Here is a 16,002-nt window from a genome sequence, read left to right as displayed (position 1 = left end):
TAGCATACAGAGGGGAATCCCATATCAATTTAGGAAAAGGAATGCTTTTCTAGACATAATCTTCATGGGGACAGCATGGATGCCATTCATGGATGCATTAAGCTCTGCTTGCAGAAGGCGTCTGCCAGTAAATATTCAGAAAAAACATGAAATCAGAAATGATAAACTAGTTACTTAAGACAGAGGAAATAACTAGGTGAAAAGATGGCTTAGTGATCAAGAGCACTGGATGCTCTTCCGGAAGACCTGGGCTCAATTCCCAAGTCCCACGTGTCTGTAACTTCAGTTCGAGGGGATCTGACACTCTCATGCAGACATAGATGCAGGCAAAACACAAATGAACATAAAATACATAAACCCTTAAAAAAAAACTGCCAGTGGTAGTGGTGAACAGCTTTAATCCCAGCACTCAGGAGGCAGAAGTAGGTAGATCTCTGTGAGTTCAAGGTCAGTATGGTTTACAGAGCAAGTTATAGGTCAACCAAGGCTAAAGGCATATATAGAAACAAAAATGGGATTAATAAATGCTTAGAGCTGCTGGGTGTAAGAGATAGGGAAGAACAACAAAAGGACATAGGGTTTCTTTTTGGTTATATATATATATATTAACGAACATATTAAACTATTTAACTGTATACTTTAGGCAAATGAAGACACAGCTGTCTTATTTTTCAAAAAAAAAAAAAACCTAAATAAATTATCTTAATCAGATTAGATAGTCAAGCAAAAGCCAAGGACTGACAAGTGGATGAGCTATGGCTAGATAGCAAAGAACTAATAATTACCATGACCAAGTAAAAACTTAATGAAAAACTTTATTTTTCTCTATGGACAAAACAATAACAAAGAAGAACAGTAACTAGATAATGCAACTAGATATAGCAAATAAAGATTTCTAAAAGGTATTTGTGAAAATGTCTCTAATAATACGCATGTGAACACAAAGAATTAGGGTAGCTGAACAATTCTGATAGCTATGCGTGGCAATTTCTACAACACGTTCAACAGGTGCAACTATTATGAAGACAATCTGAGTAATTCTGGGAAGTAAAGCCAGTAAATGTAAAGTTAGAATGAAGAGATGGGGGCAGGATAACCTCAAACACTCTGGGGAGGAAAGCCACACTTTATCATTGATAGCTAAATGAGAACAACAGAAAGTACTATACTTAATTCTCCCAAACCAGCAGAATACAATGTGACTTGCTATCAGATCCTTGGCCATTACTTGTTAGTCAAGTGGTTTAATATCTAAGAGACAAGCCTCCACAGCTAACAGAGGAATCCATCAGACACTGTGTGTTATGTGTCTCATCAGAGTGACCAGGTTAAAAGAGGAACTAAAAATTACAAAAACCTTGAAAACAGTAGGGAAACATCATTTCAAGATGATCTGTGCAGAACAGAAAGTGCTGAAAAGATAAAACATTACATAAAATCCAGCATACACCAGGGGTGGCAGGGTGGAGCTGCCTGCCATTCATGGCTTCCATCCTATTACTTTTATGTTCATTCAATGAACAAGCCATGTTAAGCACCCAATCTGGGACACTTTTGATGGCTAAGTATACAAGACATGCTTCCCAAACTCTCCATACTGTAGATGAAACATCTTTGTTGCCACCCAGGGTGGAGAAAGAAGTATTTGAATTAAACAAAGAAAAACTGAGGCAACACCTCCACTGCCTTAAAGAAACTAGGTCCAGAGACTAAAAGGGACATAAGCAGCTCTAGCAAAAGAAACGCCACAAGCAGAACTCGGACAAGCACCACACCTGGCTCCTACAAGAAACTATAATTTCTTCCTTGATAACCCCTCTTCCACTTTCCCAAAAATCTAACTTTCACTCCATCTTTAACAGTCAAAGTCTAGTCTCGAGCCCTTTAAGCCTTCCTAGTTCATTGAAACTCACAGAAGTCTCCCTCTTGAGATGTCAGCATGCACTGTCCGCCCTCTACTCTCTGACAGTTAAATTATCACTGCCTTGTGGTATCTCTCATCATGCTTCACTGCCTCCAAAACAACAGCATAAACTTCCCAAATAATAAGCCCAATCATTAACATCTATACAGTTCCCATTGATGATGACCTTAATATATAAGGGTTCTTTGCATGGCTAGCTCTCAAAATGTGATGAATTGTATTTTCTACACCAGAAAGTATGGAAATCATTATATCTTATAAATTTCTTTGGATAATGTCTCTGGCTAGCACTTCAGTTTAGTGCTTCATAAAACTGTCCTTTCTGCAATTCTCTCCTAGTTTATGCCCTCCTAGTTTGGAAGGACTGTCCTGTTAATATAATAACAAACATATCAGTCAGTATGCTTAATGTAAACTTTAAAACATTTAAGTAGAGCTGGAAAAAAGGCTCAACAGTCAAGAGCAGTGGCTGCTCTTCCAGAGGTCCTGAGTTCAATTCCCAAAAAACACATTATGGCTCACAATCATCTAGAATGGGATCTGATACCCTCTTCTGGCATGAAAAAAAAAAATTAACTGTTCATTTTCAAAATGAATGAAAGTTTTATCTTCAAGTTAGAAATGTTTTTCCTCGTTCTCTGTAAATATTTCCAAAGTTTTTGTTTAACTGTTATTATCAGCGGTTATCTGAGTAGAAGTAAGTACTGATACCACTTAGAAGTCAGAATTGGATGCAAAGAAGTTGTTTGCATTTTGATTCCTATTAAATTTCCAATGTCCAAGTGCAATGGGAATGACTTCATCTCTGTACAGTTTTCTGAAATGCCAGTTTTACAGGGAACAAGAAAACTAAGATGAGAAAAATTCTGAATAAAATGTTTTTCAAACACTTATCTCCCTAAAACTTTTTCTATAAATTAAATGCCAGAAAACTAACCATTTAAATTTCAGATCTCATTTTCCCACTTTTGGCACTACTTACTCATGGGGGTAGGGAGTAGGGATGGAGGGAAAGTCTGTAAATTTTAAATAATGTTTCAATGTAGAGAGTTTAATGTCCCTATTATTTTTTAAAGCCTTTGGCAGATATATATTCATGAATACATCTTGATTTCATTTATACTTAGGAAACATGAAATAGTCACTTACATTTTTGTGATTAACACATTTCATAAGAACTAGTTCTCGGTAGGCTCGCTTAGCATGAGTCTGATTCTGAAATGGCCGGCTGAGCTTCTTGATTGCAACATTTCTTTCGAGAATGGCATCATAAGCTGCACTGTAATAAGAAATTAAAAATAAACATTAAGCACAAAGTTCTAAAACCAAATTTACAAAGCAATCACATAGACTCCTTACTTTCTCCACTGAGACTGTGTCACCCAAGATCCCTCAGCACGGGTAGACACAAGTGCCTAAGTTCTTTTTGTCTTTTTTTTAAATGCATTTAAAAAATGTATTCATTTTGTATGTTTTGGGAGGGGGGCAGGTAAGAGTATTTCCCTTATACAATTCTGTTAGATTTTACTATTTTACCACAATTGTTCTGAGATCTATCTATCTATCTATCTATCTATCTATCTATCTATCTATCTATCTATTTATTATGTATACAATATTCTGTCTGTGTGTATGCCTGCAGGCCAGAAGAGGGCACCAGACCCCTTTACAGATGGTTGTGAGCCACCATGTGGTTGCTGGGAATTGAACTCAGGACCTTTGGAAGAGCAGGCAATGCTCTTAACCTCTGAGCCATCTCTCCAGCCCCGTGAGTTTTTTAAAAAGAGAAACATATTACAGGTAAAGACTTCTTCCTCTTCTGTTCTCAGAGGTAAGCTTTTATCTTTTCTGCATATGTAGTCAATGCAAAGTATATAGAATTGCTTTGCACATCTGATATATTGCAGAGAAATTAATACAATATGGTGGAGTTTTTTGTAGATCATTTTAACACTCAGGTCTATACTTCTGACAGTGTCCATCTGACACAGACAGCTCTACTTCATTTTAAATGTTGTACAGTACTTTGCTGTTTGGCTGTATCCTAACATTTTATTCTATTGCCAGACTTGATGCTGCTTCAACTTCTGCTATAGAAATAACACATAAAGAACAGCCTTATGTACATGTATTTGTAGACATATGCAAGAGCTTTTCTAGAACCTTATAAACATGCTAGGTCAGAAATACTCCCAATTGTTTTAGCAGATTTTAAGTAAATTTTGCTTGTTTAAGAAGCAATAAAGATGTAATTATGTTTGGGTATGGCTGGCTTATCATTTCCCCAAGGTTATAATGTTAACTTAGTGGTTCTGAGTCAGTAGGAGAACTATCCCAAGGACTGTATATACTTCAATTTATAAAGAATTATGTTCATCTATAAAACCTGGGCCTTTTTATAGAAGTTACCTTGTAAATCAACTTTAAAGATATACAAGTTCTGTAACATACTAAGATGTATTAGCTGATGTATTCCCTAGTTTATGAGATTTCTGATCCACTACAGAGTGAAAGTGAAGATTCAGTGAGGCAGGCATCTCAATGATCAGCTATGGGAATAGATGCATTCACAGAATGAACAGGCCTGCCACTTCCTTTTTCTTGATATAAGTGCACATCTCTATATGACTCTAAGTACATATTTAATCATATTTTATATTTCAAAATACTATTGTTGGTTAATAGTTGCAGCTTAGAAATAATAAAAAAGACCAGTAATCTCTGAGGAAAAATTGCATTATAGCTTTCATCTATATAGTTTTGATATCTCTCTCTCTCTCTCTCTCTCTCTCTCTCTCTCTCTCCTTTCTTTTTGTGTAAAGTTGATTACTTACCAAAGGGTCTACATTACAAAGAGGAGAAAAGGCAACAGTTAAAGACTGCTGCCTTATTTTGAAATAAAAACTTACCACACTATTCCTTGAGCTCCTGAGCCTATAGGTTTTAAATTCTGGTATCGTTTTAGGACTGTGAATGTAGAATCTCCAATCTCTACACTATAAAAATTGTTGTCACGCTTGCTTCTGCTCATGATGGCAAGCAATTAATTTAATGGCTTCATCCAAATATTCACCGAGGCTGCAAAATGTAAAAAAAAAAAAAAAGTGACATAAGAAAATGATTTTGCGTAGTATTAGCATCTAGGTCCTCACTTTATACACCATAGTAACAGACTGCTAGGTCATCCTCATTAAGAAGAGCGCATCACCAAAACCAAAACCACTACTGAACTTTGCTCAGTACACTCTACATGTAAGTAACTACTGACTGGTTCTACAAAAACATTTTTATTATGAACTGTTTCTCTAATCTTTAAGTCACTGGCATTACTGCACACTTACCTAATAGAAACAAAACAAAGCAAACAAAAAACAAAAGAGGGGCCGGGGAGGTAAGTTAGCCAGTAAAGAGTTTGTCACATACAGTACTAGCGCCAGCACCGACATCAAAAACCAGGATAAGTAAAGCACTGTGTGCAGTCCCAGTGTGGAGGAGGTGGGCATGGGAAGATGCCTGAGCTCAGTGGACATCAAGCTCAACCAACCATGTCAGCAAGCCTCACATCCCAGGAAGATGATGTCTCAAAATATAGTAGCTAGATCCTGAGGAACAGCTAGGGTTCACCTCTGACCTCCACAAACACATGTACTCCTCCATACACACAAAAGAAAAGTAAGCAAATAATTATATTAACATGTTCTAGAAAGCATTTCTACAATGGAAAGCAAGGTAGTAAATTATTAGCACATACTGCATCTGTTTAACAAACAAGGGTCTTTTTTGTGATATATTCTCTAACACTCAACAGCAACATCTGGTACAACTACAACAGCTGCAAATATAAGAAGCAGGATAGAGAAACGTAAGATCAAGAAGGGAGGGTTCATGCATTAGTATACAAATAATTCACTTCCGATGTCTTTAGAACACCTAACAATTCATTTCAGTTTTGACAATTCCTAACTGCCTGCCAGATTAAAAGTCAAGGCTATCCTTTTTTCCCCTCGTTTGAATGTTAAAATACTGACAAATCTCTCCTTCCTTACTATGTAAGTATTCTATTCTAGAATGCCTGCACTGGATGTGTAGGTTGGACCTATAATTCTGGCACGCTGGAAGCTGATGCAGAGAGAACTATTTAAGCCCAGGAATCTGAAAGTAGCCCAGGTAACATAGACTCCATTTAAAACAAAACAAGATAAAATGCAAGCAAGAGCCGGGCGATGGTGGCACAAGCCTTTAATCCCAGCACTAGGGAGGCAGAGGCAGGCGGATCTCTGTGAATTCGAGACCAGCCTGGTCTACAGAGCTAGTTCCAGGACAGGCTCCAAAGCCACAGAGAAACCCTGTCTCGAAAAACAAACAAACAAACAAAAAAAATGCAAGCAAGACAGCTCTAAGTTACCATTAACCAACCCAGTGGAATCCAAAGAACAGCTGTGTGTGTGTGTGTTTTGCTGAAGAGTGGTGGAGAGGAGGTGGGTGTTAAGGCAATGACAATAACAATAAAAATTCTGATGACTTTTTTCTTTTTCAAATTGATTTTTATTGAGCTCTACATTTTTCTCTGCTCCCCTCCCTGACTCTCCCCTCCCCCTAGGTCCCCATGCTCCCAATTTACTCAGGAGATCTTGTCTTTTTCTACTTCCTATGTAGATTAGATCTATGTAAGTTTCTTAGTGTCCTCATTGTTGTCTAAATTCTCTGGGATTGTGGTTTGTAGGTTTCTTTTGCTTTATGTTTAAAAACCATCTATGAGTGAGTACATGTGATAATTGTCTTTCTGTGTCTGGGTTACCTCACTCAAAATAGTGTTTTCTAGCTCCATCCATTTTCTTGCAAAATTCAAGATGTTATTTTTTTTCTGCTGTGTAGTGTTCCATTGTGTAAATGTACCACATTTTCCTTATCCATTCTTCGGTCGAGGGGCACTTAGGTTGTTTCTAGGTTCTGGCTATGACAAACAGAGCTGCTATGAACATAGTTGAGCCCATGTTCTTGTGGCACGATTGATCATCCTTTGGATATATATCCAAAAGTGGTATTACTGGGTCTTGAGGAAGGTTGTTTCCTAATTTTCTAAGAAATCACCACACTGACATCCAAAGGGGCTGTACCAGCTTGCACTCCCACCAACAATGCAGAAGTGTTCCCTTTTCCCCACAACCTCTCCAGCATAAGTTGTCATCAGTGTTTTTGATCTTAGCCATTCTTATAGGTGTAAGATGGAATCTCAGAGTTGTTTTGATTTGCATTTCTCTGATGACTAAGGATGTTGAACATTTCCTTATGTGTCTTTCAGTCATTTTAGATTGCTCTGTTGAGAATTCTCTGTTTAGGTCTGTACTCCATTTTTTTTTTATTAGATTATTTGTTCTTTTGATGACCAATTTCTTGAGTTCTTTGTATATTTTGGAGATCAGACCTCTGTCTGATGTGGGGTTAGTGAAGATCTTTTCCCATTCTGTAGGCTGTCGTTTTGTCTTGTTGACCGTGTCCTTTGCTTTAAAGAAGCTTTTCAGTTTCAGGAGGTCCCATTTATTGTTTCTCTCAGTGTCTGTGCTACTGGGGTTATATTTAGGAAGTGGTCTCCTGTGCCAACGCATTCAAGTGTATTTATTTCCCACTTTCTCTTCTATAAGGTTCAGTGTGGCTGGATTTATGTTGAGGTCTTTGATCCATTAGGACTTAAGTTTTGTGCATAGTGACAGATACATGTTGATGTCCAGTTATGCCAGCACCACTTGTTAAATATGCTTTCTTTTTTCCATTTGATATTTTTTGCTTCTTTGTCAAAGATCAGGTGTTCGAAGGAGTGTGGATTAAGATCCAGGTCTTCTATTCAGTTCTATTGGTCCTCCTGTCTATTCTTATGCCAATACCGGGCTGTTTTCAGTACTGTAGCTCTGTAGTAGAGTTTGAAGTCAGGGATTGTGATACCTCCAGAAGTTCTTTTATTGTACAGGATTACTTAGGCTATCCTGGGTTTTTTGTTTTTCCATATGAAGTTGAGTACTGTTCTTTTGAGCTCTGTGAAGAATTTTGCTGGGATTTTGTTTTCAAGATACAGTTTCTTTGTGTAGTCCTGTCTCTTCTGGCTGTACTCTGTAGACCAGGTTAGCCTCAAACTCACCTGCCTCTGCTTCCTGAGTGCTGTGATTGAAGGTGTATACCACCCACACCCAACTGACAACTTTTAATAAAAATAATTAACTCAATAAATACATGAGCAGCCTGAGGCCAGGTCAGAGGTCAGTGATGAGGTCAGATGGAAGGTCTGGAAAGTGGGGAGCAAAATACTGATATTAGCTTGCAGGAGAATGGTAAAGAAACTAGAAAAGCTACTTATAGTTCACAAAAGTGCTAGCTTTTTGGCCCCTCTAGCTTTCCTCAGAAACTGAGTGGTTGAGGAACCAGCCCTTCTACTGCTGGCAGACCTGAGCACTTGAGTGTTAAGAGCTTATGGCTACACTGACAGACTTAGGAGTCCATAGCTCCATGCTCTGACACCTAAAGTCTTATTATGGCTCAAGACTCTTAAGAGGTTAGAGATTTACAGTTCTAGATACCTAAACTGGGTGCTTATTACTCCGGCCTTTACTGGAGGCTTAGCATTTGGCAGCTAGTGTAAGCCCTGATCATATCTGAAGGGTACAAGGGACCACTTTTACTATCACTATGCCGTGTATGGACCCAATTTCTAGAATCAGTATGTAAATATTTAACAGAGGCTCTTACACCCAGCAGTTTCTTTTCTTACTTTCCCTAGTTCTCTTTCCCAGATGTTTCCCTATTCTAACAGACAGGAGGATGACCAAGCTAAGACAGTTAAGATAGTTAAGAGACTGGTGAAGAAAGGTGAGTTACTAAAGGAGGACTCTGAAACCACTTACCCTTCAGAATGAGCACTTTACAGGGATAGGTATATAGTTGGGCCTCGAGGTGGAAGACCATTAGAAGGCAACATGATGGGGTCCCAAAAGGGAGGGGAGCCTTCCCTTCAAAATCTGAAAAGGAGCTTTGTTGCAAGAAAGCGGCAGTCCTCAGTGGAGAGGCAACTTTTTAAACAATACCAGAAGGTAAAAACAAAGTGTACTTGAAGCAACATAACACAATATAGATATATTACTATCACATTTCAATTAACTGGTATCCAGGATCCTAAAATTATTTTGTATTCAAATCACAAATATCTTAATTATAGGAAGCTGGTTCTAGGCTTAGTTGAAATTAAATTAAAAGAATGCCAATTCTTCTCAATGACATTCAACTGAGTAAAAACAGGTGACCTAATCTGTAAGAAGGTGCCATTTTCCAAGGTACTCAAAAGGTATTTTGCTTTTATATCTAAGAATACTTTTCCCCCAACATAATTATTTTTATGTGATTATCTGAGAATTTTACACAATGCACCCAATCACACATGCTTCCCGGTCTTCCCAGGTTTACTCCCACCTTTATGCCCTCCCCCAAAAAGGAAGAAAAAGAAAAAAATACACCAAGTCCAATTTGTGCTGCCCATAAGAATACTTTATATGCATGAATTTCTATATTAATACAGGAAGAATTCCCTGGATTTATCTATTGCTTTTATTTTCTTCTTACAGTGCTAGGGATCACCCCAAGGCCTAATGATGCTACTCAAATGCTCGCTCTACCAGTGATCTATACCTTAAGCCCAGCCTAACTCTGCTTTCCCTTTATACTGCCTATAGAATCCCATAAATGTCTACCTTGCTCTTATCTTCTGTATCTGGTAAAGAATGTTCTCTATGGGACAGAAGTTACTCTTCAGGTGGGCTAGCCACACTGGCTGTACCTAAGATGGCCAGACAACCTCTAGCTTCACTATAGTCTGCATTTCAGATGACACACCTACCAGTGTCAAGACAGCAGATAACTGCTGTGACAACTGCCAGAAACATGAAAGGAGTGTACTGGGTACACACTGCTGGGATAAAATACATGGGAAGATTCTTTTTTTTTTTTTTTTTTTGAAGAAAAAAGTGGCTGTCTTAGCTCACAGTATGAGTCCATCAGGAGGGAGTGATGAATGAATCTCAGCTATCTCAGCTTCCTTCCTCCTCCTTTGCATGCAGTCTAGGACTCCAGTCCAAGTCATGGTGCCATCTACATTTAGGGTGGGTCTTCTTTTGCACTGATCCCTGAGCCTTTAGATGCAGAAGTTGTGTTGTAAACTAGGGACAGCTGAGGTCTATAATTCTGCATTTTATCTTGGCCATAAACAATAGCTCTCTAATTAGACTCACATATGCAAGGTCTACCAGAAAACTCATGTGTCTCAAAGCTACCTCAAATTACATGTACAAAAATAACCATTTCCCTCAACTCTCACCAAATCTGCTAAAACTTTACTGTCAATCTGCATGACAGTGTTTTTCAAACTGAGTCTCATGATGAACCACATACTGCAACCCTGCAGTATGAAACTCAGAAGTGACTAAATAATAGACTATATAATTAACATTTAGATTAAGTTGACTCAATAATTTAACTACCACGCCACAACTGCGAATCATTAAACATGCTCATAGCTTGACAGCTGGAAGGTCTTTTCTTATATCTAAACATACACCCAGTTCCCCTGTTGTTATGATCTAAATATGATCTAACTACCAACTGCTTAGTCACATCATCACCAATAAGTTTCACACTTAACTAAAACTTCCCCTTTAACTAGTAAACCCCGCTATCGCTGTGAGTGATAACCACAAGTAAGACTAAACCCTCCAAAACTGAAGCCACTCAGTTCTTCTGACCATGGCCATCTACAGTATCTACCCATCTGTCTATTCCTCACCACCTGTGCTATGATAACCTGAACTGCTTCATCTCTAGAAACAGCACAGCATCCCTTAACCACAGTCTCTTCTCACATCTTAATTTATTATCATCAATATGAATGTTATCTGATCTCAGAGTACCTTCAGTATCTTAAAACTCTATTTTACTGTATCCTTTCTTTGTCAACTTAAATTTCATGTTCCATTCTTATCAATACACCAAACTCCAATTCCAGATTTGCAAACATACAAACTCTAAATGAATCTAGTTACTTACTTTCTTGTGACTATATCAGGTTCAAATAGAAATTAGCATAGGACAGATGAATACAACTGTCTTTCATGGTCAACTTTTATGAGTGAATAATATTCATTCTTTGTTAAAATTACTTTCCATTCTCTGTAACACCTATTTCATTCTCTCCATTCTTCAAACCACCCACGCCTATCATTTCCTTCTCTTCACTAAAGTAATAAAACAGGAGCCCTATAAGGCTGCAACCAAATTCATTTACTCTTTTAAATTTTTCACATATTCTAATTTATTTATGTGTATAAGCACCACACAGAGGCAGGTGCCCTTGAAAGTCAGAAGGTATTAGAACCCCTGGGACTGAAATTGGGGTTGTTGTTGAGGCACCAAATATGAGTGTTAGGATCTGAGCCTAGGTCCTTTGGAAGAGCAGAAAGTGGCCTTAAAAGCTGAGGCATCTCTCCAGTCCTTTAATTTATCTTTCATCTTAACAGCCCCAACTATAAATACCAAGCATTTCTTACAGAAGCTACCAATGAGTAGTCATTTTCCTCAATGAACATTTCACCTGTCACAACTGTATCACTAAACTGTTCTTGTGAGGCCCTTCAAAAATGTTCCCCTAAACTCAGTCACTGAAATCAGTTTTACCTTCTTATAATAATAACTAAACGAAACTGTCATGAGATGTTGGAAAACACAAAAGATTGGAGTTCTAACCCATATACCTTAAGGTTTCTACTGTTGTGATAAACACCATGACCAAAAAGCAATGGTGAGAGATAAAAGTTTATTTCATTCCTGATCACAGCCATTAAAGAAGTCAAGGCAGGAACTCAAGCAGAGAGCATGGAAAATCATTGCTTTCTGGCTTGCTCCCCATGGCTTACTCACCTAGCTTTCTTTCTCTGTGTGTGTGACAGGGTAGACCATGCTGGCTTCGAACTCTACCTGCCTCTGCTAGAACTAAAGGCATGCACCATCACACCTGGCCCCTGCCTTTTTATAGCACCCAGGACCACCAGCCCAGATGGCACCACCCACAGTGGACTGGACCCACTCACATCAATCATCAATCAAGAAAATGCACCACAAGCCAATCTGGTGGGGACATTTTCCTCAAAGAGGTTTCCTCTTCCAAAATGATTAACTTGTGTTAAGATGACACAAAATGAGCCAGCGTGCCCTGAAAAAAAAGGAAAAACTGTTGTGAGAACCCCTTCAGCCAATAGCCTTTAAGAAACTGGCCCACTTTGGGCATGGTCTCATGTACTATAAGTGCAGATGAAAAACTTGCAAGGGCCTTTTTTACTGCTGGATTCAGTTCCAGTTCCAAGGTCACGTAGAGGACTGCGGATTGTTACCCTTACTATGAGTTCATCTCCAAATAGATTTGTCATACTCCATTCCAGGCTATTGTGGAACTCTTTGATACTACAATTTGGCGTCCATGTGGCCTGAGCCTACACCACTGCCCGGCCCTGCCTAGACCCACCACGACCTCCTCCCACCCCACGCAGCTTAATTATCCTCTGCACCCGAACTACCCCTTTGGTGCAACTGCAGCTGTACACTGCTTGGCTTGGCTGGTCTGCTGCATGACCTGGCAAGTTCCCGCTGGCCAGCATTGCTTGGTTTAACTACCCACCTACTACGCCTGAGTTACCACCACCCAAGGCTTCCTGCCGCAAATCCTCTGCAGCATCTCTGGCCCCTGGCCCGGTGGCCCGGTGGCCCACTTCCGCTACCCAAGCTAGGATCTGAGGTTCAGCTGCTGCCAGACCTGCTCTGATCAGTCCAAGTTCTGACCCAGGAAGATCTAACCCTGCACCTGGAACACAGGCTTGGGTTCCCAGCTTGGATTCAGTGGCACTGGCCCAAGCTCTGGCCAGTAACCTTGTGGCTTGCGAGTGCCTGCAAGCTCTGGGTTCCTTGAACTTCTGCCCAACTCAACCTTCTCCATATGTGGGGTGTGCTGCTTTTAAGAATTCAGTTAAATCTGAGCCAGGTGGTGGCACAAGCTTTTAATCCCAGCACTCGGGCAGTAGAGGCAGGAGGATCTCTGCGAATTTGAGGCCAGCTAGTTCCAGGACAGGCTCCAAAGCTACAGAGAAACCCTGTCTCAGAAAACAAACAAACAAAAGAATTTAGCCAAATTTGTTGGGAATTCTGCTAAGTCTCAGGTACTTCAGGTTCTGATCTAGGATCTGTCTTACTGCTGCGACTGTGACACCTGCTGACCAATCAAGATTATTACACCTACAACAATTTTCTGAAAAATTTAACAGAGGTAAGTTAGATAACTAAATATTAGATCGATTGGTTAACAAATTAAACAAATTTGAAAATTGTAAACCAACTGCCAGATAATTGTAGACAATATAATCATCCAGGAATTTAACAACCTTTTTATTTCTACTATGAGGATTTCTGCAAGAGCTATATTACCTACCTGGTACATATTTTTTTGTGGCCATAGTGGCTATTAGTTTTGTTCTTCATAGAATAACCTCAAAGAAAGAATTTGATAGAGTCAAGAATGAGAAACTTTTAGAAATAATACAGTCTTTACAGACTGGTTATGAGAGATTATCTGAAAGGATTCATATTGCTGAAATTGACAATCAAAATCTGTTAAAAATTATGATAAACTAGCAGACAGAACATCCCTCCAGGGAGGCAATCTACACGCCACCCAAATAATCTCTAAGGGTGAGAAGATATCATTAATAGAAAAATTTAAAACCTTGAAGTCATGTGTGCAGAATGAGAACCAGAAATTAATTGATTTGATGAAATAATTAGAAATATTTACAGGTCAATAGATTCAGACTTTACAAAAGACAATAATAAAAAGATCTGAATTGAGTAAGGAACTTGTCAGAATTAATAAGCAAGGAGAAGTACAGGCAAAAGACAATAGTAAAGATTCTGCTCTTGATTAAAGTATTGTGATTGTGTAGTTCATTTAAAAATGTAATGTATAATTAAGAAATATAGGTTAATAGATTGATGTGGGAGTGTCATATATCAATCTGTTGATTTCATTGGTTAAGTTATAATAAACCAACTGCTTGGCCTCAGCTTGGAACATAGATGGGAGGAGTAAACAGAATAGAATTCTGGGCGGAAGAGGAAGTGAGGTCAGACTCTGCTCTGCTCCCGGAGAGACCCGACAGCTCTGCTGGAGCAGAGACGCCATGCTCAGCTCTCCCAGGCAGCTGCAACCCACGATGGACTTAGGCTAGAATCTTTCCGGTAAGCGCACCTTGGGGTGCTTACACGCATTATTAGAAATGGGCTAGACCAGGTGCGAGAATTAGCCTATAAGGGCTAGAGTATGGGCCAAGCAGTTCTTTAAATGAATACAGTTTGTGTGTTGTTATTTCGGGCATAAGCTAGCCAAGCGGCCGGGGTGTTGGGGACGCAGCCTCGCCGCCACTCATATTTCAACAATAGATAATCATCTATAACAGTCAAGTTTGTAGTTATGTTAGTTAGATTTTCTAAATACACAGAGAAGTATCTCAGATGGATAGGGATTCTTCAGATCTTTCGGAGACCTTCAGAATATGGCATTTAAAATGTTTAAGAACGTAAGACTTTTCATGACAATAAGATACATCTGCACCTGGCAGCACCAATCTTCTTCAAAACGAAGATGGGCATCAAAGAGGCTCCTTATGGAGTTTGTTACCCATTGAACTAGAAACTGGTCTTGCCTGGACTGCTTCACTGGACATGCAGGACTCACAGAGAAATAACTGCTGAACTTGCCTAAAGGTGAGATGATCCTTTGGGGTTTCTGCTTCATGAAAGAGTCTGTGAGACATTCTGCAGGATACAAAAGAAAGTGACTGAACTGCCTTTGAAATTTCCTGCTTCGTGGAAAAGTCTGCTGGATATTAGTGGCCTGTAGGCTGAATATGAATGCCCTAATGATGCAGAAGAACTCTGGGTGACTGTCCAGGCAGTGAGATGTCACTGTCAATTCTAGAGTTTTGGAAGTTGTTTATAATGCACTTCCTGTTTATTTAGGTAATATTACATCCTTCTGGAGTCTTTGATGGAGTTGAAGAATTTATAGTTATAGTTTTTCTTATGATAAAAGATAAAATAGATATAAATATTGTAATTGTAATTCTTGCTAGATACCTGTTTTATGTAATTTTACTATGTTAAAGCCTTCCTTTTTGTTTAAACAGAAAAGGGGAAATGGTGTAGGAGATCCTCCTGTCTTTGTATTGCTTTCATTGGTTAATAAAGAAACTGCTTTGGGCCCTTAATAGGGCAGAACTTAGGTAGGTGGGGGAAAATTAAACAGAATGCTGGGAGGAAGAAGGCAGAGTCAGAGAAACTCCACCCATCTGCCACTGGAGATAGATGTGCTGAACTTTACCTGGTAAACCAATGACATGTGGCGATATACAGATTAATAAAAATGGGTTAAATTAAGATGTAAGAATTAACCAATAAGAAACTAGAGCTAATGGGCCAAGCAGTGATTTAGTTAATAAAAAAAAATTAGCATCACCAGTACCTCTCAGAGTCAGAGATGACTTACCAAGAGTTTTAGCTACTTGTCCTGTTACTACCTCTGAAAAGTCAGGAAATATTCAGTACCCATAAGGATATGCAAAATGTAAATGGGAACCTTTATGTATGAAAGATCTAAAAGACATTAACACACATCCGATCCCATACAGGTCTGCCAGATCCTCTAGCACAAGATAATGCAGGAATTAATCGATTATTGATTGGAAATATGCTGAAGGCCTCAGAATTTCATTTAAAAGATCATGTTAATAGCAAAGGCTTAAAAAAGGACTTTTCTATTACATGGCAACAAGCCAAGGAAAGAATACAGTTTCCGTGTAATTATTTTGGGTAAAGCTAGCCGGTGGCCGGGAGCCCTCCCGGGTGGCTGGAAGCGACCTGCCGCTCCCAACTACAAATTTGGATGTCCAGATTCTGGATTAATAATAGTCACATCCACACCCGTGTCCAATAATCCTTTAATT

At 39.0% G+C, this 16,002-nt stretch overlaps 1 protein-coding gene across 4 annotated transcripts in view; it reads right to left on the bottom strand.

Moving 5' to 3' along the window:
* Mapk8 (mitogen-activated protein kinase 8) overlaps nucleotides 1–16,002 on the bottom strand; it is a 60,038-nt gene that overhangs the window by 23,967 nt on the left and 20,069 nt on the right. For 3 of the 4 annotated variants that reach the window (XM_050140649.1, XM_050140647.1, XM_050140651.1), the window contains exons 2-4: nucleotides 12,046–12,167; nucleotides 4,834–5,002; nucleotides 3,074–3,203 (exon numbers count right to left, since the gene is read on the bottom strand). In XM_050140649.1, the coding sequence (XP_049996606.1) occupies nucleotides 3,074–3,203; nucleotides 4,834–4,955 (252 nt within the window). In that variant the 5' untranslated portion in view covers nucleotides 4,956–5,002; nucleotides 12,046–12,167. The remainder of the gene's footprint in view (nucleotides 1–3,073; nucleotides 3,204–4,833; nucleotides 5,003–12,045; nucleotides 12,168–16,002) is intronic. The other variant, XM_050140650.1, reaches the window with a different exon arrangement.

Source organism: Alexandromys fortis, unplaced genomic scaffold, assembly GCF_014885135.2.
Source record: "Alexandromys fortis isolate MF-2015 unplaced genomic scaffold, M_Fortis_MF-2015_v1.1 scaffold_46, whole genome shotgun sequence".
Taxonomy (NCBI): Eukaryota; Metazoa; Chordata; class Mammalia; order Rodentia; family Cricetidae; genus Alexandromys; species Alexandromys fortis.
The sequence above is the reverse complement of the archived record's forward strand: the minus strand, read 5'-3'. Positions and strand labels throughout refer to the sequence as shown.